This window comes from Lacerta agilis, chromosome 1 (assembly GCF_009819535.1).
Source record: "Lacerta agilis isolate rLacAgi1 chromosome 1, rLacAgi1.pri, whole genome shotgun sequence".
In the NCBI taxonomy this organism is placed as follows: domain Eukaryota; kingdom Metazoa; phylum Chordata; class Lepidosauria; order Squamata; family Lacertidae; genus Lacerta; species Lacerta agilis.
Genome location: NC_046312.1, coordinates 4,256,356 through 4,280,988, shown reverse-complemented (window position 1 = coordinate 4,280,988; position 24,633 = coordinate 4,256,356). Strand labels below are relative to the sequence as shown.

Here is a 24,633-nt window from a genome sequence, read left to right as displayed (position 1 = left end):
CTTTTAATACCCGATTGGGAGCCGCCCAGAGTGGCTGGAGAAATCCAGCCAGATGGGTGGGATATAAATAAATTATTATTATTATTATTATTATTATTATTGCACAAAAAAGCAGGACATAGAAGCCCACCCACCCCCATAACATCTGGGGTATAAAAATTCACAGGATTTCAGCAGGAAGCTACGGACAGGCAGAAATTCAGAATTATAAGCAATACGACTGCCCCAAAAACCTTTGCAGTGAAGCAGGATCTTGAGCACAGATCATCGTGAATGAGCCATAAAATGAAGTGTGAAAGGGCCCTGACACATTTGCAGGATTCTCTTTTCCGCACTGGACAAAGATACTTTTTTTCATGTCCTCCTCTCCAGCTTTTAAAAGGCCCCATCACTCATTGTTAATGCTGCTTTTGAAGTGTGCCCCCCCCCCCCGTTTTCCCCTTGATGTTTCAAAAATCATTTCATCTGTCAAGTGCCCTGAAAACTGCGGTTGAAAAGCCATATAAACATCCCTCAAATAAATAAAAATGTCAATCCATGCTTAGCTTAACAGCTCCTCAAACTGGTGTGGAACTTGGCTCACGGATCGTATAGGGATAAGCGAGGCTAATGGGGACAGCCAAAATCTAAGACTTAGTGAAATCTATTCCTTTCCTAGATTTCAATAATGGATTCTTTGTAAAATAAATATATTGCCACCTCACCCCACCCATCTCCCCATCCCACCCACCTCTTTCCCCCTTCTCTTCCTAATGTCTCAACAACCGAAACTGATTTGTAAAAATGTTACACGGGGGAAACAATACGAGAGAGACATTGCACACACCTTTGTGAATCAAGAAAATCTTTAATAAAAAATACTTTAAAAAAATAATAATAATGGATTCGTTGCAATGATGCCCGATTTACAACCATTCCTGACCTTTGTGGTTTTATAATAATAATAATTTATTATTTGTACCCCGCCCATCTGGCTGGGTCTCCCCAGCCACTCTGGGCGGCTTCCACCAAACATTAAAATACATTTAAAATATCAGTCATTTAAAACTTCCCTAAACAGGGCTGCCTTCTGGTATTTTCTGAATGTCAGGTAGTTGTTTATTTCCTTATTTATGTTTATTTATGTTTATTTATTATGTTTATTTATGTTTATTTCCTTATTTATGTTTCTTATTGCAAAATGATTAAATCCCTTAGGCAAATTCTCCTGAATAAAAACGTAATTCCACCACGCCTCTGTCATTTTATTTTTTTTAAAAAAAGTCATTTGAACCTTTTAATCTGCCTTTTATAGGCAATATAACCCAACATTGTGTTGCATTCGTTTTGGCCTTTTTTTCTGCCTTTGCAATATAAAGGGGACGTAAACATCATGCTTATATTTATTTCATTTAAAATATCTGCAGTTTAAAAATACAGCTCTGAAGAGAAGACGCATAAAAATATTTTTCGCAATCTCAACAAGCAGCAGGACATTAATTAAAAGCGGGCTCCAGCATTAATACCCAGGAAATGCCTGAGGAAACAAGTATGTCTTTAGCTGGTGAAAAAAACTCACGAAGGTCACATCCCGCCGTAACTCAATGGGGGAATTACAAAACTGTGGTGCCACCACCGAGAAGGCCCTCCCCTGGGGTGCTCAATATTATTTGCCAGACAGTGGAAGCCCCAATAGGAAGGTCAACTCCACAGATCTCAACACAGAGGCAGGTCTGTATGGAAGAAGGGGCTCCTTCATTGAAACACGGAATAGTAGAGTTGGAAGGAACCCTGAGTCATCTAGTCCACCCCCTGCAATGTAGAAATCTCAGCTAAAGCATCTGGGGGCAGGGAAATTTGCACCGATATCTCATTCTTATTATCGTATTTCCCTGCAGACCTAGGGTTTGTGGATTCCATGTTCACCCCACACCGAAGATTGATAGGCAAGTCCCTTTCAGGTTTATTTTATTGTCGAGTTGGCAAAAGTTCAGAAAAGAACTGCCAAAGTGATCGAGGTGGAGGCAGTACTGCAGGGTCACAGCCAGAATATCTTTGTCACCAAAAAAATGTCACTCGCGGGCCCAATTTTCGATGATTCTGCAAGCGAGGCTCGGATTTCTCTGCACTTTCCGATAGTCACGAAGTGTCTACAAAGCCTGTCCCTGTTGAAGTCAGTAATCTTGGTTTTCAATCTGAGCTCCCAGCTCCACAGAAAAAACAAACAAGATGGATGGACAGGAGCAAATATTATTGCTCTCTTGTCACCAAGGGGAGAAGGCGCTACCTCCTTCCAGCTCACAAGTAACCAGGGATGATCCCTTTCTTTTAGTGTGCAACAGGGGGGAGAGCTAGCTCAGGGGTTAAAACATCTGCCTTCCAAGCAAAAGGTCTCAGGTTCAGTCCCCAGCATCTCCAGGAAGGGTTGGGAGAGGCCAGACTCTGTCTGTAAGCTGCTGCCAGTCAGTGGAGACAATATGCTTTGATTCAGTATAAGGCAGCTTCCTCTATTCGTAAATCAACATCCCTTCCAGTGTACAAGACAGATATGGTGGTGAGCTTCCTGAAACCCTGGTTGACCACGGTTTCAAAGAATCATAGAATGGTAGAGTTGGGAGGGATCCCCAAGGGTCATCTAGTCCAACCCTCTGCAATGCAGGAATCACAGCTGAAGAATCCCTGAAAGTTGGCTACTCAACCCCCCTCCAATGAAGGAGAATGTCCACCACTTTCCAAGGGAGTCTGTTCCACTGTTGAACAGCTCTTACTGCCAGAAGGTTCATCCTGATGTTTAGTTGGAATCTCCTTTCTTGTAACTTCTCTGGAGAAGGAGAAAACATGGTGGCTCCATCTTCCATCTGACAGCCACTGAGATATTTGTAGTTGGCTCTCCTATCTCCTCTCAGTCTCCTCTTTCCCAGGCTAAACATACCCAGCTCCTTCAACCGTTCCTCGTAAGACTTGGTTTCCAGACCCTTGATCATCTTGGTTGCCCTCTTAGAATCCTAGAATCCTAGCGTTGGAAGAGACCCCAAGGGCCATCCAGTCCAACCCCCTGCCAAGCAGGAAACACCATCAAAGCATTCCTGACAGATGGCTGTCAAGCCTCCGCTTAAAGACCTCCAAAGAAGGAGACTCCACCACACTCCTTGGTAGCAAATTCCACTGCTGAACAGATCTTGCTTCCAGGAAGTTCTTCCTAATGTTTAGGTGGAATCTTCTTTCTTGCAGTTTGAACCCATTGCCCCGTGTCCACTTCTCTGGAGCAGCAGAAAACAACCTTTCTCCCTCCTCTAGATGACATCCTTTTCTATGTTTGAACATGGCTATCATATCACCCCTTAACCTTCTCTTCTCCAGGCTAAACATACCCAGCTCCCTAAGCCGTTCCTCATAAGGCATCGTTTCCAGGCCTTTGATCATTTTGGTTGCCCTCCTCTGGACACGTTCCAGCTTGTCAACATCCTTCTTAAATTGTGGCACCCAGGAATGGACACAGTATTCCAGGTGTGGTCTGACTAAGGCAGAATAGAGTGGGACTATGACTTCCCATCACCTCCTGGCAAATAGAAGGGGAAGAAATAGAAGCAGTGAAAGATTTTACTTTTGTGGGATCCATGATCACCGCAGATGGTGACAGCAGTCACGAAATTAAAAAACGCCTGCTTCTTGGGAGAAAAGCAATGACAAACCTAGACAGCATCTCAAAAAGCAAAGACATCACCTTGCCGACAAAGGTCCATATAGTTAAAGCTATGGTTTTCCCAGTAGTAATGTATGGAAGTGAGAGCTGGACCATAAAGTAGGCTGATCGCCAAAGAACTGATGCTTTTGAATTCTGGTGCTGGAAGAGACTCTTGAGAGTCCCATGGACTGCAAGAAGATCAAACCTATCCATTCTGAAGGAAATCAGGCCTGAGTGCTCACCGGAAGGACAGATCCTGAAGCTGAGGCTCCAGTACTTTGGCCACCTCATGAGAAGAGAAGACTCCCTGTAAAAGTCCCTGTTGTTGGGAAAGATGGAGGGCACAAGGAGAAGGGGACGACAGAGGATAAGATGGTTGGACAGTGTTCTCGAAGCTACCAACATGAGTCTGACCAAATTGCGGGAGGCAGTGGAAGACAGGAGTGCCTGACGTGCTCTGGTCCATGGGGTCACGAAGAGTCGGAAACGACTGAACAACTAAAGAACAACAATTACTTCCCTTAACCTGGACTCTATACTTCTGTTGATGCAGCCTAGAATATCATTCACCCATGGACTGCAAAAAGATCAAATTTATCCATCCTTAAAGAAATCAGCCCTGAGTGCTCACTGGAAGGGCAGATCCTGAAGTTGAGGCTCCAGTACTTTGGCCACCTCAGGAGAAGAGAAGACTCCCTGGAAAAGACCCTGATGTTGGGAAATATGGAGGGCACAAGGAGAAGGGGACGACAGAGGATAAGATGGTTGGACAGTGTTCTCGAAGAAGAAGAAGAGTTTGGATTTGATATCCCGCTTTTCACTACCCGAAGGAGTCTCAAAGCGGCTTACATTCTCCTTTCCCTCCCTCCCCCACAACAAACACTCTGTGAGGTGAGTGGGGCTGAGAGACTTCAAAGAAGTGTGACTAGCCCAAGGTCACCCAGCAGCTGCATGTGGAAAAGTGGAGACGCAAACCCGGTTCACCAGATTACGAGTCTACCTCTCTTAACCACTACACCACACTGGCTCGAAGCGACTAGCATGAGTTTGGCCAAACTGCGGGAGGCTTTGAAAGATAGGCATGCCTGGCGTGCTCTGGTCCATGGGGTCACGAAGAGTCGGACACGACTGAACGACTGAACAACAACAACCGAATAGCATTAGCATTTGTTTTTGCTGCTGCATCACACTGTGGACTCAAAGTCAAGCTGGTATTCCACTAAGACCCCTAGATCCTTTTCACATGTACTGCTAGTCCATGGGGTCACGAAGAGTCAGACACGACTGAACGACTGAACAACAACAACAACAAATATGCTATATGGTAATTTATGGACCTAATAGGTATCTCAAGCCATTTGCACATGTTGCCATGCAACCCGTCCATGCAGAATGTAGGCACCCTATATATAGAAAGGAGCAAAACAGTGATATTTGAGTGAGCAGGCTAGCAGACGGGGCACATCACTTACATCATAGGAGCCTACACAACACAAAACACTGTTGCTGTATTTAGGTTTTATTTTATTTGTTTTTTATCTTATATTTTGGAAATGTAAATCCAGGGTTTTTTTTCCTTTAAATTTTTTTGGCTATAGCTTGTTTAGCTTATACATAAATCCGGCACTGGGTTTGAGGGCTTAGAAGGGCAACAAAACCTGCAAGTTCACTGGTCTTGCCAACGTTGTGGCTTCCCTCCTGTCAAAGGCCAGCTTCCCAGGTAAGCTTGGCCATCCCTCCCTCCCCTGGACTTCTGCAATGCCGGAACTTCACCTGGGAAGATAGGAAGGTGCTTTCTAAAGAGTCGGGCTCTTGGTTCATCTTCCTGTGGGTTGACCTTCCTGAGGGGCAGGTTCCTTCAATCCTACCTGAAGAGGCCTGAGAGTGAACTTTGAACTTTCTGCATTCAAAGCAGATACTCTCCCGGTCACCTATGACCCTTCCCCCCACAAAGAACCAGTTTTTGCAAAGCCTCCCTATCTGGTCACCTGAGGGCAATTCATACCAAAAAGCTTCCTTATTCTGAGTCAGACCCTTATCTAGCTGTGCGTTACGTGCTCTGAATGGCAGCGGCTCTCCGGGGTTTTGGACAGGGCCTTACCTGGAGATGCTACCAGCCAGGGACTGAACCCGGGACCTTCAGCTCGCAAAGCAGATGTCCTGCCGCACTGCCATCCTATGCGCCTCGGACTCGCGAAATCCCCGCCCCAAACACCCTGAACCCTGATCTGGGTCCCTATTTCCGAGTTACTGCTGCACATCCCGGACGGAAGTGGCGGTGAGGGCGGGCAGAGTGCCTCTGGGCATGTGCAGTGCGCCCTTGTCACCGGAAACCTTTCCGCAATCCCACTGTACCCAACCTATTACCCTTCCCGGGCGGCACCTCTCGTTTCCTCGAGCCTTTGCCGCCTGCCGTCTAGAAGGGGATTCCCTCCCTCTCGCTTGCTCCCGTCCCCCCCCCCTTCCCACAGACAGCCGCGATTCCTTCCCCGCTCCCCGTGGGAACAAACGGCCCCTTCTCCGCCCTCCCGGCGAGGCCAGCGCTTCCTTCTCTTAGCCCCCGCCCCACCTCTTTGGCTCTCTTGCTCCCGCCCCGTCTGCGGGAGGCCGTCCACCCTCCTGCGCATCCTCCCCGCCCCGCGCCCCTTCATAGGCACGGCTCGTCCCGCCGCGCCGCCCCACACGCGTCCCGCCCATCCCGCCCCGTCGAGGCGCACGCTCTCGCCCGCCGCCGGCTCCATGGACGGCGGCGGCGCTTACCGCTGCCGCGCCAACCGGCACCTGGAGGGCGGCCAGTCGGCGCTGCCGGGCTCGCTGCTCTTCGCGGCCGGCCTGCTGGGCAACGTGCTGGCGCTGGGGATCCTGTGGCAGCACCAGCTCCGCGCGCGGCTGCAGCGCGCCGGCGGCTGGGGGCGCCCAAGGGCGTCCGCCTTCTACCTCCTGGTGAGCGCCTTGGCCGCCACCGACCTGCTGGGAAAGTGCCTGCTCAGCCCCATCGTCCTGGCCGCCTATGCGCGCAACCGCAGCCTCAGCGAGCTCTGGCCGCCGCCAGCAACCGCCGTCGGGGAAGACGCAGCCGCCGGCGCTGGAGACGCGAGCCCCGGGAGCCTGTGCCAGCTCTTCGCCTTCCTGATGGCTTTCTTCGGCCTGGCGCCCACCATGCTGCTACTAGCCATGGCCCTGGAGTGCTGCCTGTCGCTGGGCCACCCCTACTTCTACCAGCGCCACACCAGCCGGCGCCTGGGCGCGCTGCTAACCGTCGCGGCGGGCGCGCTGTGCGCCCTCTTCTGCGCCCTGCCTCTGCTGGGCTTTGGTGCCATCGTGCAGTACTGCCCGGGCACCTGGTGCTTCATCCGCATGGCCGGCGGCGGGCGGGCCTACTCGGTGCTCTACGCCAGCCTCCTGGGCGCGCTGGGACTCGCCATCGGGCTCTGCAACCTGGCCAGCATGCGCAGCCTCTACCGCATGGCGCGCCGGCAGCCCCCGCGAAGGAGCCAGCCGGCCGGAGCGCACGAAAGCGGCGGTGGCACGGGCGCCCCGTCGGCCGCGCCTCCCTACGCCGGCCGCACCGAGGAGCTGGGCCAGCTGGTCTTGCTGGCTCTCATGACCGCCCTCTTCACCGTCTGCTCCCTCCCCATGATCGTAAGTAACGCTACGGGGGGGGGTGGAGGGACGGACGGGAGAGCTGTGTACCTTGGAGAGGCCGTTGAGGGAAACGCCCCGTCGGAAGGCGCGCTCTGTGCGCCCAGAGGGCACCATAATACAATAATAATAATTTATTATTTCTACCCCGCCCATCTGGCTGGGTTTCCCCAGCCACTCTGGGCAGCTTCCAACGAAAGATTTAAAATACATTAAAACATCAGTCATTAAAAACTTCCCTAAACAGGGCTGCCTTCAGAGGTCTTCTAAATGTCAGATAGTTGTTTATCTCTTTGACATCAGATGGGAGGGTGTTCCACAGCGCCTCTCCAGGGACCCTCCAGCCGTAGGAGCCAACTCTGAGGGACCGAGGGGGCTTTGCCCCCCCAAAAAATAATATATTTGGGGTGGCCAGGGGCCCCCAAAGTTGATGGGCATTCAAATGATGTGCGCACACCACATTATGTGATGGATTATGTGGGGCAGGGCTTACCTGGGGTACCACAATATTTTATTCAAGTGGGCACCCCTGCCTCCAGCATTTTGATCCTTGGTGGGGCAGCCCCCACCCCGCCCGTGTATGTCTAGATGCCTAGAGACAATGAAGTAGATATCTCCAGTAGCAAGGCCACCTCCCCAAGGCCACCTGTTCAACCCCTGGCATCCGCAGGTGGAGGTGAGAAAGACTTGGGGTGAGTGGAAGACCAGAGGGTCTCCTCATGCCAGCCAGCCATGGACGAGGCTGAACCCAGCATCCTGTGGGGCCCAAAACAGACGGGAGATGGTCCACCCACTTTTACAAACGCTTTCTGCCAGAACACTGCTGTGGTCACACTTACAGGTAGCTAGATTTCAAAACTAAACTGAGGACTGTGTGAAATTATGTCAGGAGACACAGAATCATCTCATTGCTATTTTTCTAGGAAAAGAGGTACCAGAACTCACCTTGTTCTCTTAGAATGGCAATGGTGCCCATCTGAGAGGTGCCAGAACTGAGCTCTCAGGGTCATATTAGTCCAGCCCCCTGCAATGCAGGAATCTTTCACCCAATGTGAGGTTCGAACCCAAGAACCCTGGGATTAAGAGTCTCATGCTCAACCAGCTGAACTGTATGGGTCAGAAGATCAACCCCAGTGAAGGCAACACGGACAATAATGAGTGGTGAATTGGGCTTTTTTTGTTTTTGGTGGACTGATGTGGATTTTACTGTTTGTAGTGATATTACTGTTACCTCCGTTATACAGGTGAAACTCGAAAAATTTGAATATCGTGGAGAAGTCCATTTATGTAAGCAGTTGTTTTCATTAGCTACTGGAGTTTAATATATGAGATAGACTCATGACATGCAAAGCGAGATATGCCAAGCCTTTATTTGTTATAATTGTGATGATTATGGCGCACAGCTGATGAAAACCCCAAAGTTGAGATTGTGAATTTGGGGTTCTCATCAGCTGTACGCCATAATCATCACAATTATAACAAATAAAGGCTTGGCATATGTCGCTTTGCATGTCATGAGTCTATCTCATACATTAGTTTCACCTTTTAAGTTGAATTACTGAAGGAAATGAACCTTTCCACGATATTCTAATTTTTCAAGTTTCACCTGTATTCTCGTTTTTACGTTACTTCTCATTGTATATTCTTTGTGGGACACCTTGAGATTTTGTTAGAAAGGTGCTAAAGAAATTTAATAAAACTAACAACAGTAATAATAAATTAGCACACTTTAGTATTAAGGTCCCATCACCTCCTGGCAAATAGAAGGGGAAGAAATGGAAGCAGTGAGAGATTTTACTTTCTTGGGCTCCATGATCAATGCAGATGGTGACAGCAGTCACGAAATTAAAAGACGCCTGCTTCTTGGGAGGAAAGCAATGACAAACCTAGACAGCATCTTAAAAAGCAGAGACACCACCATGCCAACAAAGGTCCGTATAGTTAAAGCTACGGTTTTCCCAGTAGTGATGTATGGAAGTGAGAGCTGGACCATCAAGAAGGCTGATCACCGAAGAATTGATGCTTTTGAATTATGGTGCTGGAGGAGACTCTTGAGAGTCCCATGGACTGCAAAAGATCAAACTTATCCATCCTTAAAGAATTCAGCCCTGAGTGCTCACTGGAAGGGCAGATCCTGAAGTTGAGGCTCCAGTACTTTGGCCACCTCATGAGAAGAGAAGACTCCCTGGAAAAGACCCTGATGCTGGGAAAGATGGAGGGCACAAGGAGAAGGGGACGGCAGAGGATGAGATGGTTGGACAGTGTTCTTGAAGCGACTGGCCTGAGTTTGGCCAAACTGCGGGAGGCAGTGAAGGATAGGCGTGCCTGGCGTGCTCTTGTCCATGGGGTCACGAAGAGTCGGACACGACTGAACAACAACAACAACAACAAGTATTAAGGACACCGGAAGAGCCTGCAGGATGAGGCCCATGGCCCATCTGGTCCAGAATTCTGTTCTCCCAGTGGCCAACGAGATGCCTGTTGAAAACCCGAAAGCATAGTAATGAAACCCAGAAAGGGGAGGTTGCAGGAAGTCGCCTTAAGATGTCAAAGGGAAAATGTGAAGTTGATATAAGAGTTGTTTGTGTTTTGTATTTGTTTTATATGTTTTATATCTTATAAAATGTATAAGAAAATTATTTTTTTTTAAAGGAAACCCGCAAACAGGACCTGAGCACAACACCCCGGTTGTGATTCCCTGCAACTGGTAGACTGCCACCCAGAGTGGAGGTTCTACCCTTTTAGTCTTGCCTGAGGGGGCACAGATGGCACACGCAATGATCTGCGCACCTGATTTGAAGAGGGCTGGCGACTTCCGCTAGCAAACGTGCCTTTTCCATGGATCCCAAGCAAGCCTGGTCTCTGCTTGTGTGGCACAGAACGTAACGTCCCTCCCTGAACAGTTTTAGCTCTAATCTCCCCTTTGCATCTCTTTGATAACTGCGCACCTTCCTTTCCCTTCTGCTGAAGCCCTCGCAGATTGTTTAATTTAACAGAAAACAGATCCTGGGCCGTAGCAGGACTGCGGTGATAAATGATGTAGCAGCTATTAACACAGGCCGGGATTGTTTTAGGAAAGGAAAAAAATCACAGCAGGCAGAGATCTTACGCTGCTGCTCTCTGGAGGCAGAATTCTAAAAAGGGGGACTTCACACATGACGGGGTTTGATTCTCCTTTCTAACATCCTCAGTTTGACACCAAATTGGGAGGGGTGGCTAATACCCCAGAGGACAAGATCACACTTCAAAATGACCTTAACAGATTAGAGAACTGGGCCAAAGGAAACAGGATGAATTTTAACAGGGAGAAATGTAAAGTACTACACTTGGGCACAAAAAATGAAAGGCACAAATACAGGATGGGTGACACCTGGCTTGAGAGCAGTACATGTGAAAAGGATCTAGGAGTCTTGGTAGACCATCAACTTGACATGAGTCAACAGTGTGATGCAGCAGCTAAAAAAGCCAATGCAATTCTGGGTTGCATCAATAGGAGTATAGCATCTAGATCAAGGGAAGTAATAGGTCTGACTCTGGTCAGACCTCACCTAGAATACTGTGTCCATTTTTGGGCACCACACTTCAAGAAGGATACTGACAAGCTGGAACGTGTCCAGAGGAGGGCAACCAAAATGGTCAAAGGCCTGGAAACGATGCCTTATGAGGAACGGCTTAGGGAGCTGGGTAAGTTTAGTCTGGAGAAGAGAAGGTTAAGAGGTGATATGATAGCCATGTTCAAATATATCAAAGGATGTCATCTAGAGGAGGGAGAAAGGTTGTTTTCTGCTGCTCCAGAGAAGCGGACACAGGGCAATGGATTCAAACTACAAGAAAGAAGATTCCACCTAAAGATTAGGAAGAACTTCCTGACAGTAAGAGCTGTTGGACAGTGGAATTTGCTGCCAATGAGTGTGGTGGAGCCTCCTTCTTTGGAGGTCTTTAAGCGGAGGCTTGACAGCCATATGTCAGGAATGCTTTGCTGGTGTTTCCTGCTTGGCAGGGGGTTGGACTGGATGGCCCTTGGGGTCTCTTCCAACTCTAGGATTCCATGATTCTATGATCCGTGACATATGCTTGCTTTCACTTTTGGGGGGTGACAGTTTGGTGTCTGTTTTTCCATCCACGTTGCAAGCAATCTCTAGAACAAATTGGTTAGAGATAATGGCCCAGCGGTTGAGGGTTGTCTTCTGCAGCATATATTCTTGACACAAGAATAGTTCATTAGCGGTGGATTTATCGCGCTTTGGTTTGACTCTTCCCCAAATCATGCCCCATTATTGCTGTCTAGAAGGGCCCATAGTGCATCCAAAAGAAGCAAAGAAAATGAAACAGAACACTTATGATATATATAAAAAAATTTGCAGGATTTCAGCAGGAAGACACGCACCGACTGGGAATGAACAGCCCCAAAGCTTTTGCAGGTGCAACCGGCATTGAAAATGTGATCACGTGTGACCTCCCTGATACCACCGTGAGCGCAAATCATTATGAATGTGCATTCAAAAGGACGCCTGGTTGTTTTTTGCATCCCAGATTAGCTCAGCGGCAGTCTCCTAACCTGATGTTTTGCAGCTTTCCCCGCGACAGATGTTGGGTTTCAGGGCTTTAGAAAAACAGGGCATATATAAGATACTATAGGCTTTTAAATAGCTATTCACCTTATAAGGGGGGAGGAGAAAATGCTAAAAATATTGCTTTACGCTTTGCAGTGTGCACAATTTGAGCTCACTTTATAATCAAATTACAAGCGAACATCTGTAATGGAGGCTACAGGATTGGACGTGCTAGGGAGTGAGTCACATGCATGCGTAACTAAGGGAGGGGGGACTTTTCCCAGGCTGAGGGCCGCATTCCCTTCTGGGCAAGAACATGGGGGCCACATGCTGGTAGGGAGCAGAGCTGAAAGTGAGAATTTGACAACAAATGCCAAATTCACCCCTTGCAGTAGACTGCTTTCTACACACAATAACACACCCCTCTCTACAGGTAGGTAGCCGTGTTGGTCTGCCATAGTCAAAACAAAACAAAATAAAAAATTCCTTCCAGTAGCACCTTAGAGACCAACTAAGTTTGTTCTTGGTATGAGCTGTCGTGTGCATGCACACTTCTACAGATACACCCCTCTCTGTCATTTGTAGGCGATTTTGTAGAATCGTAGAGTTGGAAGGGACCACAGGGGTCATCTAGTCCAGCCCCCTACAGTGCAGGAATCTTTTGCCCAACATGGGGCAAATGCCGTCAGATTTGGAAACGGTGCAAAATGTAGGCTCCTCTCCGGGTCTGTGATCCACCTGCCCTTCCTTTCTCCCTTTGTTGTTCAGTCGTGTCCGACTCTTCATGACCCCATGGACCAGAGCACGCCAGGCATGCCTATCCTTCACTGCCTCTCGCAGTTTGGCCAAGCTCATGTTAGTAGCTTCGAGAACACTGTCCAACCACCTCGTCCTCTGTCGTCCCCTTCTCCTTGTGCCCTCCATCTTTCCCATCAGGGTCTTTTCCAGGGAGTCTTCTCTTCTCATGAGGTGGCCAAAGTACTGGAGCCTCAACTTCAGGATCTGTCCTTCTAGTGAGCACTCAGGGCTGATTTCTTTAAGGATGGATAGGTTTGATCTTGCAGTCCATGGGACTCTCAAGAGTCTCCTCCAGCACCATAATAAAAAAGCATCAATTCTTTCTCCCTAGCTTTCTGAAATTACTCGCGTTCTCTTGCCGCAGAATTTGATCAGGTCGCTATAACTTCTGCCCCACCAGAGAACAGAGGCATCTCCCAAGCCCCATAGCCATTGCCCCGTAAGTCACACCCCAACCCTGCTATGGGGCATCACAGCGAACCTTGACGGCGCCTTCGTTGTTGTAGCTAAGGGCTCTGAACCCTGCACTGGTTTTCTTGAGAATCGTCACATCGCACCTCTCTGAGATTAGCAGGATGGAAAGAACAGCTGCCCTCTGGGGTGTTTGGACGTGGGAAGCTGTAACAGAAAGGACTCACTGCTGTTCTCTCTTTGTTAAGCTGCAAAACATTCCGGCTGTGTTTTCGGAGCGCCGATAATGACAAGTCTCAGATTTATGGGGTTCCTTGCAGCTTGCTGCGTCCCTAGAAGTCAAAAGCTGCTAACTAATTGATTTCTGGAACGGGACTGCGAGAGAACACTGATTAATGTTGATGCATTTGAGAACTTGCTTTGGTTACTTGCACACAGTCGGGAGAATGTTTCGCATTGCCGGCCAACAGCATCCATTTTTTAGCCGACGCACACGGCATGTCTGGAACAGAGCAAAGAAGATTAAGACGGATCTGTGGTCATCAAGTTAGCCCTGCTGGTCTGACAAAAGAGACCATCAATGCCAATATCCTGTTTGCAGCAGAGATGATGTGCAGGACCCACAAAACAAGGCAGTGTGAAGACAGCAGCCTTCTCCTCCTGTAGGAGTGGCTTACCTGTGGGCCTTGCCTGGTGCGCTTCGCGGGCAGGATGAGGCCTCTGTTAGGAAAGCCAGATTGCAATCTAGTTGTGTAGCCCTGCCATGCGCGGTTAACAGGCTTTGAGTCTGGCACATCTAGCCATGAGAGTCAAGGCTGAGCAAATGAGCATAGAATCATAGAGTTGGAAGGGACCACTGAGGGTCATCCAGTCCAACTCCCTGCAATGCAGGAATCTCAACAAGATCGTAACCGGCTGATGAAGTAATCTCAATTTCCCATCATTTTTACATATAAACAGGTATAATATAGAACTCAAGCATAATAATACATGGGTACAAGTATTCAACTGCAAATATATGACATCAACATGTGTCAATATGTATCACGAGATCCACATAAAACAGATCAAGGTCCCAAGACTCCCTGGAAAAGACCCTGATGTTGGGAAAGATGGAGGGCACAAGGAGAAGGGGACGACAGAGGATGAGATGGTTGGACAGTGTTCTCGAAGCTACTAACATGAGTTTGGCCAAACTGCGAGAGGCAGTGAAGGATAGGCGTGCCTGGCGTGCTCTGGTCAATGGGGTCACCAAGAGTCGGACACGACTGAACAACAACAACAATTTTACAGTCAATCCCCCTTCCCTGGGAACTGTAGCTCTGCGAGGGGAAAGGGGGCATCCTAACAGCTTAACAAACTGCAGCTCCCGGGATTCTTTGGAGGGAAGCCACGACTGTTTTGAGCGATATAAGAGCATTTTAATTGTGTGCTGTGAATGTGTCCCAGGTCTGTTTAAAGATAAAGAACTCTGAGAGGGGAGATCTGCAGAGACGTTGGAGTTACCCATCAGCAGTTAGCAGTTGTCAGCAGACCAAGGAAGTCACCAGGCCACAGGCTTCCCCACCAGGGTAAAATGTATAGCAAAGGCTACCAGCCGCAATGGCTGGGCTCTGACCACCACAGCTGGAAGCGGCAGTGATTCTGGGTACCAGTTCTTAGAAAGCCCAGGAAGGGACAGAACTCTAGTGCTCACACTGAGAGCCAGTGTGGTGTAGTGGTTAAGAGCGGTAGACTTGTAATCTGGTGAACCGGGTTCGCACCTCCACTCCTCCACATGCAGCTGCTGGGTGACTTTGGGCTAGTCACACTTCTCTGAAGTCTCTCAGCCCCACTCACCTCACAGAGTGTTTGTTGTGGGGAAGGAAGGGGAAGGAGAATGTTAGCCGCTTTGAGACTCCTTCGGGTAGTGAAAAGCGGGATATCAAATCCAAACTCTTCATCTATCTATCTATCTATCTATCTAACCTTTATCTCTATCATTTATCTATCATCTATCCATCTGTCTATCTATCTATCTATGGGAGCTAGTGTGGTGTAGTGGTTAAGAGCGGTAGACTTGTAATCTGGTGAACCGGGTTCGCATCTCCACTCCTCCACATGCAGCTGCTGGGTGACCTTGGGCTAGTCACACTTCTCTGAAGTCTCTCAGCCCCACTCACCTCACAGAGTGTTTGTTGTGGGCGAGGAAGGGAAAGGAAAATGTGAGCCGCTTTGAGACTCCTTAGGGTAGTGATAAAGCGGGATATCAAATCCAAACTCCTCCTCTTCTTTCTTCTTCTTCTTCCTATCATGCTCTGCTTACTGGTTTTCCACAAGCATCTGGTTGGCCCCTGTGAGAACAGGATGCTGGACCGAAAGGGCCATTTCTCCTGATCCAACAGGGCTCTCCTTCTCGTCTTCCGCACCCAGAACCGCAGAATCCAGCTGTTCTGAGGGTGGGGTGCACGGCTGGCTCCAATGCCAGCACTTTCTGAGTCTGTTCCACTGTCAAACAGGGAACCAGACAGAGAGGGCCTTCTCGGTGGTGGCACGCTTCCGAGGCGCGTTTCTCAATTTTCTCCGTTCAATTTGCCGGCAGCCCTTTGCGCCTTGGTTGTTGAACATTTCAGAAGTGGAACGGATTACGTTTGACAACCGAGGTACCACTGTATTCTGTTGGGAGTCGCCCAGAGTGGCTGGGGAAACACAGCCAGATGGGCGGGGTATAAATAATAAATTGTTGTTGTTGTTGTTGTTGTTAGTATTATTAATATTAATAATACTATAAAAGATCTCAAAGTAGCTGTCTTAATACAAAGAAATTTCAGAAATAGACTGGAAAGAGAAGTGGCTGAATTACAACTAATCACCAAACTTAAAACCATGGAGAAACCTGGTCTGAACAAAGACATTGGATTCTTATCTCATTATACATAACAAAGCTATCTTTAGCCATCTCACCCCTTGCCTTTCCCTGCAAGACTAATTACAGCCGTTAAGAGTCGTCAACAGGTTTTCCACACCTATCAGCTGATCACCCATTCCCACCACCCTTCTTAGCAATACCCCTCCCCACTCCCTCACTATATTTAAGGATCTGGTGACTTCTGTTTCAGTGTATCTGAAGAAGTGTGCATGCACACGAAAGCTCATACCAGGAACAAACTCAGTTGGTCTCTAAGGTGCTACTGGAAAGAATTTTTGATTTTGTATTAATATTAATATTACTGATGGTGAGTCAGAATCTCCTTTTTTGTAACGGTGAATCCACTGATTTGAGTCCACCCCTCCGGAGCAGGAGAAAACAAGCTTTACTCCATCCATCCTCCATGTGACAGGCTATCAGAAGATGGCTGTCCTATCTCTTCCCAGTCTCCTCTTTTCCAAGCTAAACCTCCCCAACTCCCTCAACCGTTCCTCATAAGGTTTTGTTTCCAGGCACTGGATCATCTTGGTTGCCCTCCTCTGAATATGTTCCAGCTTGTAAATATCCATCTTAAATTTAGATTTCTCTGCCCATATTTCAAATTTAGGCACCGGAGCAGGGTTGGGGATGAGAACCACCTGGTCTGCCAGCCTTCCCCGCCCCCCTTTAAAGGACATTTTCTCAAGGAGACAGAAGGAAGTCAAACAATCAGTGACAACAGGAGATAGCGATATCTGCCATCTTATCACAGCACAGTCAGCAGAGCCCAGCCTCCAGAGAAGACCAGGAAAAATATCAGCTAAAGCAGGGGTAGACAACCTTAGGCCCGTGGGCTGGATGCGGCCCAATGGCCTTCTCAATCCGGCTCATGGACGGTCCGGGAATCAGCGTGTTTTTACATGAGTACAGGTGAAACTCCAAAAATTAGAATATCGTGGAAAAGTCCATTTATGTAAGCAATTGTTTTCATTAACTACTGGAGTTTAATATATGAGATAGACTCGTGACATGCAAAGCGAGATATGTTAAGCCTTTGCTTGTTATAATTGTGATGATTATGGCATCCAGCTGATGAAAACCCCAAAGTTGAAATTGTTAATTTGGGGTTCTCATCAGCTGTACGCCATAATCATCACAATTATAACAAATAAAGGCTTGACATATCTCGCTTTGCATGTCATGAGTCTATCTCATATATTAGTTTCACCTTTTAAGCTGAATTACTGAAAGAAACGAACCTTTCCACAATATTCTAATTTTTCGAGTTTCACCTATAGAATGTGTCTTTTTATTTAAAATGCATCTCTGGGTTATTTGTGGGGCATGGGAATTTGTTCATTTCCCTCCCCCCCCCCAAAAAAAATATAGTCCGGCCCACCACAGGGTCTGAGGGACGGTGGACCGGCCCACGGCTGAAAAAGGTTGCTGACCCCTGAGCTAAAGTGTCTTCTCAGAACTGAACGTTGAGAGCACAGTGGCCCAGGAACAGCAGGAACCCTGTTAACAGAAGAAATGGATCCTTGCCAAGCAGCGTAAAAGTCTTCAGGCTTGGCCAGATTTGGTGCCAGATCTGATTCATCTAGCAGATTGTCAAATGCAGACCAGTCTCTAGAGAGAGAACGGCTATTCTTGAGCCGCTGACCCCATTCTGAAATCGCTCTTTCCTGTCTTCTCCTGGGCAAGGTTCAAGGCTCTTGGATCAATTGGCACAGCCCTTCCCGCCTTGGGCCCAGGATATCTCAAGGGATGCCTGATTGAGGGAGACACTGCTGGTGGTCCCGAAATTAGAAGATGCCTGCTTCTTGGGAGAAAAGCAATGCCAAACCTAGACAGCATCTTAAAAAGCAAAGACATCACCCTGCCGACAAAGATCCGTATAGTTAAAGCTATGGTTTTCCCAGTAGTAATGTACGGAAGTGAGAGCTGGACCATAAAGGAGACTGATCGCCGAAGAATTGATGCTTTTGAATTATGGTGCTGGAGGAGACTCTTGAGAGTCCCATGGACTGCAAAAAGATCAAACCTATCCATTCTTAAAGAAATCAGCCCTGAGTGCTCACTAGAAGGACAGATCCTGAAGTTGAGGCTCCAGTACTTTGGCCACCTCATGAGAAGAGAAGACTCCCTGGAAAAGACCCTGATGTTGGGAAAGATGGAGGGCACAAGGAGAAGGGGACGACAGAGGATGAGATGGTTGGACAGTGTCCTCGAAGCGACTGGCATGAGTTTGGCCAAACTGTGAGAGGCAGTGAAGGATAGGCGTGCCTGGCGTGCTCTGGTCCATGGGGTCACGAAGAGTCGGACACGACTGAACAACAAGTGGCCTGGATCCACCAGCAGCTCGGTTCGAAAGTGGAGTCTGAGAGGAGATATGGGAACCAGGGCTTTTTTTTTCTGCCGGCACTCAGTTCCAGCACCTTTCAGGTGGTGGCCATTGCCGTTCTAAGAGAACGAAGGAGGCGTTCTTGGTGAATTCCGGCACCTGTTCTTCTTCTAGAAAAATAGCACTGATGAGAACCATCTTCAGATACCTCAAGTGCTGTCACATGGTAGATGCTCCATGGAAGGTTTGGGCCTGGAAGCCAAGCCTTGTGAAGAACGGTTGAAGGAGCTGGGTATGTTTAGCCTGGAAAAGAGGAGATAGGAGAGCCATCTTCCAATATCTCAAGGGCTGTCACATGGAAGATGGAACAAGTTCGTTTTCTCCTGCTCCGGAGGGGAGGACTCGAACCCATGGCTTTGAGTTACAAGAAAGGGGATTCTGGCTAAACATTGGGGGGGACTTTTTGATGGTAAGAGCCGTTCAACAGTGGAAAAGAGTACCTCGGAAAGTGGTGGCCACTCCTTCCTTGGAGGTTTTGAAGCTGAGGTCATAGGGCCATTTGTCCTGGATGCTTTAGCTGAGATTCCGGCATTGCAGGGGGTTGGACTAGATGACCCTTGGTGCCCCCTCTAATTCTACGCTTCTCAGTTTCAGTCGGTATTGAGATCCCAGCCTTATGGGAACTCCCCCCCCCCCAGCTGAGATCAGGCAGGCCCCCTCCCCAGTGAAACGCCACTGCCTACTGAAGACTTAAAAAATAAAACCCAGAAGGCATTTTAACTGCATCCTGATTTATTACATTTATTTATTGCGTTTATGTCTCACCTTCTTTCCTCTGAAGAACTCAAGGCGGCATACATACAACCCTTCTCCCCACTTTATCTTCACAACAACCCTGAGAGGTAGGCTAGGCTGAGAGCAACCGATTGACCCCCCCCCCCCGGTCACCTAGTGAGTTTTTGAACCCTGGTCTCCAATGTCCTAGCCCAGCAGTCTAACCGCAGTTGGGTTGTTGTTTTTTAAAGCAGTTTTAACTGATTATTATCTTGAATTACAACAAGCCTTTGAAGCTGAGATCTTTCCGAGAACGGCATCTGCAATGGAATTGTTTTGGAGATGTTTCATTGCATGTTGTCTGGTGCCCTGGCCTCCTTTGAGACAAAGCACGGGATTCAAATTTACTAAATAAATAAACGGTATATAAATTGTGGAAATCAATACAAGAAACTTGAGCCCTCCTGGAGAAACTTCACCGGGAAGAGGGAACGAGAGTCCTTGGAAGGTACCGTAGTACCTTGGTTCTCAAACGTAATCCGTTCCAGAACTCCGTTCCAAAACCAAGGCGCGCTTCCCCATAGAAAGTAATGCAAAATGGATTAATCCGTTCCAGACTTTTAAAAACAACCCCTGAAACAGCAATTTAACATGAATTTTACTATCTAACGAGACCATTGATCCATAAAATGAAAGCAATAATCGATGTACTATAAAATAAATAAGATGAAACAAACAAAAAAATACCTTCCAGTAGCACCTTAGAGACCAACTAAGTTTGTTATTGGTATGAGCTTTCGTGTGCATGCACACTTCTTCAGATACACTTACTTCTGGAACAGATTAATCCGTTTTGCATTGCTTTCTATGGGAAAGCACGCCTTGGTTCTGGAACGCTTTGGTTTTGGAACGGACTTCCGGAACGGATTAAGTTTGAGAACCAAGGTACCACTGTAGTGGGATTGGGAATAAATGTGAAATTAACTGTCACCATTTTCAATTTTGTTGCCTTATTATCTTCTGGGTCTTGGAAACCCCAATTCTGAATATTGGCTTGGGGGGGGGGCAGCGGCATTGGGGATGAGTTTGTGGAACTAAGGAGACAGTGGCTCCACGGGCCTTACAGCCACCCCTGAACTTGGCCAAGGCTGGACTCTGACTCACCAACCTCATCATCTGCTTTTCTCGAAAATGTCTCCAATAACCTCTTGACAACCTCCAACCTCCTCTCCTTGTAATCTTGGCCTTAAAAGGGCTCAGAATGCCCACGTGAGGCTCTGGTCCTCCGCAGGCATTTAATAGCTTTCCAAAAACAATGTAACTGCAGCGGTCCTGTTAAAACTCCCCCAAACTGCTTTCCGGCTAAGAGATCTGACGCAGGACAACAAAAAGCTGAAGATGCTTACAGTTAAGGCTCTGCTAATATATACCATCACCGGGTAGGCAGATAAGCAGATAGTCCCTTTTCTGGATGTGTGGTTCCCAAATGCTTTTAGCAGGCACCAGAAAGAGCACAGCAGAGGCGCCTGCCTGATATCATGAGGCAGGGAGTTCCAAAGTGCACGAAAAGATGGGAGTTCTTGCAAATGCAGAACGGGTATTGTGCGGCACCGTTAACAGCGCCAGCTCCGCAGACCGAAGCGGTCCGATGGGAATATATGAGGAGCGGAGATCTTGCAGGTAAACTGGTCCCCAGTTGCTAAGGACTTTCCTAACACCTTGAACTCAGCCCGGTAGAGAATCTGCAACTGGTGCAGACCTCGTAGCACAGGTGTTAACCTGTTAGCAAGCCCTCAATCCTGCCAGCAATCGGGTTGCAACAGCCTGCCCTAGCCACAGCTTCTGGGTCAAGCACAAGGGAAGCCCCACCTAGTTCACAATTTTGTGATTCAGTTTTAATTTATTAAATTTGTATTCCACCCTCCATCTGAAGATCTCAGGGCGATTCAAAGCCTTTCTGCTATTGCGCCTGAAACAGCCCTTATTTTTAGTACACACAACTGTTACAGTGGTACGTCGGTTCTCAAACTTAATCCGTTCCGGAAGTCCGTTCCAAAACCAAAGCGTTCCAAAACCAAGGCACGCTTTCCCATAGAAAGGAATGCAAAATGGATTGATCCGTTCCAGACTTTTAAAAGCAACCCCTTAAAAGGGGCAATTTAACATGAATTTTGCTATCCAGCAAGGCCAATGATCCATAAAATGAAAGCGATAAACAATGTACTGCAGTCACACAATCAATCAATCAATCGGTAGCTGAAGTGATTTCCACACAGTCACAAAAACGAAATGAAAAAGAGCCACAAAAACACAAAATAAATAGCAAAAACAGACAGACCTCAGCATTAACACTCAAAACGGAAGCGTGGCACTCAAAATAGAAGTGTGGCACTCAAAACGGAGCATGTTCGGCTTCCGAAAAAGTTCGCAAACCAGAACACTTACTTCCGGGTTTGCAGGGTTTGGGTTCCAAGTTGTTTGAGAGCCAAGGCGTTTGAGAACCAAGGGACCACTGTACTTAGATACATAGCAGGACGACCCTCCTGGAACGAATGCAGGGAGACTTGGAGCCAGTTCTCGTGTTCCAGAAAGGCACGTGAGAAGCACTGGGAGCCAGTGTGGTGTAGTGGTTAAGAGCGGTAGACTCGTAATCTGGTGAACCGGGTTTGCTTCCCCTCTCCTCCACATGCAGCTGCTGGGTGACCTTGGGCTAGACACACTTCTCTGAAGTCTCTCAGCCCCACTCACCTCACAGAGGGTTTGTTGTAAAGGAGAATGTGAGCTGCTTTGAGACTCCTTAGGGTAGTGAAAAGCGGGATATCAAATCCAAACTCTTCTTTAGACTGCAGGTGTGCATATGAAAATAGGGGTGTCCTTAACAACAACAACAACTCTGCCCATCAACGACAACAACTCCGCTCATCTGACTGGCTTGCCCCAGCCACTCTGGGCAGCTTCCAACAAATTACAAAAACATAATAAAACATTAAACAAAAAAAAACAACCCTTCCTTATTCAGGGCTGCCTTCAAATGTCTTCTGTGTATCTGAAGAAGTGTGCATGCACACGAAAGCTCATACCAAGAAGAAACTTAGTTGGTCTCTAAGGTGCTACTGGAAGGATTTTTTTATTTTTTATTTTGTTTCAAATGTCTTCTAAAGGTGGCACGGTTTCCCTCGGGAGGTGGTGGACTCTCCTTCCTTGGAGGTTTTGAAGCACAGGTTGGATGGCCATCTGTCATGGATGCTTCAGTTGAGATGCCTGCATTGCTCTGGGGTTGGACTAGATGACTCTGGAGGTCCCTTCCAACTCTGATTCTATGGAAGCCCCTTCAAAGAAACAGTTTTGAGACAGACCACCATCTTTACCCACAAGGGGGAGCTCTTTACACACGCAGTCAGCTGAAAAACCAAAGTAGTGGGTTTATGCCACAGTGGCTTGTGGGATAGCGAAGCCAGTGTGGTGTAGTGGTTAAGAGCAGTAGACTCATAATCCGGTGAACCGGGTTCGCTTCCCCGCTCCTCCGCATGCAGCTGCCGGGTGACCATGGGCTAGTCACACTTCTCTGAAGTCTCTCAGCCCCACTCACCTCACAGAGTGTTTGTTGTGGGCGAGGAAGGGAAAGGAGATTATGAGCCGCTTTGAGACTCCTTCGGGTAGTGAAAAGCGGGATATCAAATCCAAACTCTTCTTCATCATCTCCAGATGTTGCTATTCATTACCAATATATTCCATAAAATTTATACACCGCGTGGTTGTTAAAAACCACGCGTCCCGGATTTCAGTCTCCAAAAGTTGTACGGTATGATATACCACCTTTCCCCCCCAACCCAACTTTGCTCAAGGGGGCCTGCATAATTCTCCACCTCTCCATTTTATCCTCTCAAGAACCCTGCAAGGAAGGTTTGGCTGAGAGGCAGCGGCTGGCCCATGGCTGAGTGGTGGATTCAAATCCTGGTCTCCCAAAGTCCTAGTCATGCGCTCTAACCACTACACATCCACTGCCTCTGCAGTGTAATGCTGAAGATGTAGCTCTCTACCCTGGCCTTTGATGGCCAAGACAGGTGTTTCCGGGACGCACCCTTTCCTCGTGGTTCATCTTTTAGATGAACTGTTTTTCAATACATACAGAGTTTTAAATTGTTGTAAATCTGCCCTGGGACCCGATGGTGAAGAGGAGCAGGTAATGAACAAACCAACTGGAAAGCTCAGTTGGTTAGAGCATGGTGCTGATAACACCAAGGTTGCAGGTTCGATCCCCGTTTGGGACATCGGCCTGTTCCTGCATTGCAGAGGGTTAGACTAGATGATTCTCAGGGTCCCTTCCAACCCTGAAATCCTATGCTTCTATGAAGTAAAGGTAAAGGGACCCCTGACCATTAGGTCCAGTCGCAGACGACTCGGGTTGCGGTGCTCATTTCGCTTTACTGGCCAAGGGAGCCGGCGTATAGATTCCGGGTCATGTGGCCAGCATGACTAAGCCGCTTCTGGCGAACCAGAGCAGCACACGGAAATGGCGTTTACCTTCCCACCGGAGTGGTACCTATTTATCTACTTGCACTTTGACGTGCTTTCGAACTGCTAGGTTGGCAGGAGCTGGGACCGAGCAACGGGAGCTCACCCTGTCGCGGGGATTCGAACCGCCGACCTTCCGATCGGCAAGCCCTAGGCTCTGTGGTTTAACGTCTATGAAGTAGTAGTCACAATAATACTCAGCCGCCTCAATCTGTCGCAAGTGAGTTTTTCAACCTGTCTCCCTCCCCTCCCACAGGTCCGTGCTTACATTGGCGCATTTGCCCCGGATTTCGACGAGAAAGGAGACCTCACGGCCCTCCGATTCTTCTCCGTGAACTCCATCGTGGACCCCTGGGTCCTCATTATTTTCCGGACGTCCCTGTTCCGCAGTTGCCTCCGCCGGGTTTCGAGGAGGCTGAGCTCAAAAAGGACCCCGGAATCTCAGCTGCTGGAAACTTGGGAGCGGAAAGGATCTGGTCCTCTGCAGTGAGGCATTTCTGCCTTCTGAGGAGCTGGTGCTGGAGGGGGGGGGTCCAGCTGGACTCCCACCCACCCCCCAATCCCGGCCCCGTAAATCGCCCATAGTCCAAGGAGCAGGCCAAAGTGCTTGCAAGCAAACATTTTCCCTGGTCAGAAAGAAGCGGGTGGCTTAACCTGCATGGTTAACCTCTGGAACTCATGCCCACAGGAGACAGCGATGGCCACCAGCCTGGATGAATTTGAAGACTGGACAAATTCGTGGAAGAGAGGGCTGGCGATGGCTAGGCTCTGCCTCCACTGCAGTGCTTCTGAATAACAGTTGCCGGAAACCACAGGAAGCTCTTGTGTTCGAATCCTGATTGCGGGATTCCCATTGGGGCATCTGATTGGCCAGTGTAAGAACCAGATGCTTGCTGGACTAGATGGGCCATTGGCCCAATCCAGCAGGCTCTTCTTAGGTTTTTTTAATGTAGTGATCGTACCACCATTCATGGTTTCTGGTCTTTCAAGATAGGTGGAAAATCCAAGAAGCAGTCACCAAATTTGGGGGGACGGGCGGACATTG

At 48.3% G+C, this 24,633-nt stretch overlaps 1 protein-coding gene across 1 annotated transcript in view; it reads left to right on the top strand.

Annotated features, from left to right (window-relative positions):
• The window catches only part of LOC117060312, a 62,488-nt gene extending 38,410 nt beyond the window's left edge, over nt 1-24,078 (top strand). The window contains exons 3-4 of the mRNA XM_033172530.1: nt 5,912-7,306; nt 23,845-24,078. Coding sequence (XP_033028421.1) covers nt 5,912-7,306; nt 23,845-24,078 — 1,629 coding nt within the window. The remainder of the gene's footprint in view (nt 1-5,911; nt 7,307-23,844) is intronic.
• The last annotated feature ends 555 nt before the right edge of the window (nt 24,079-24,633 follow it).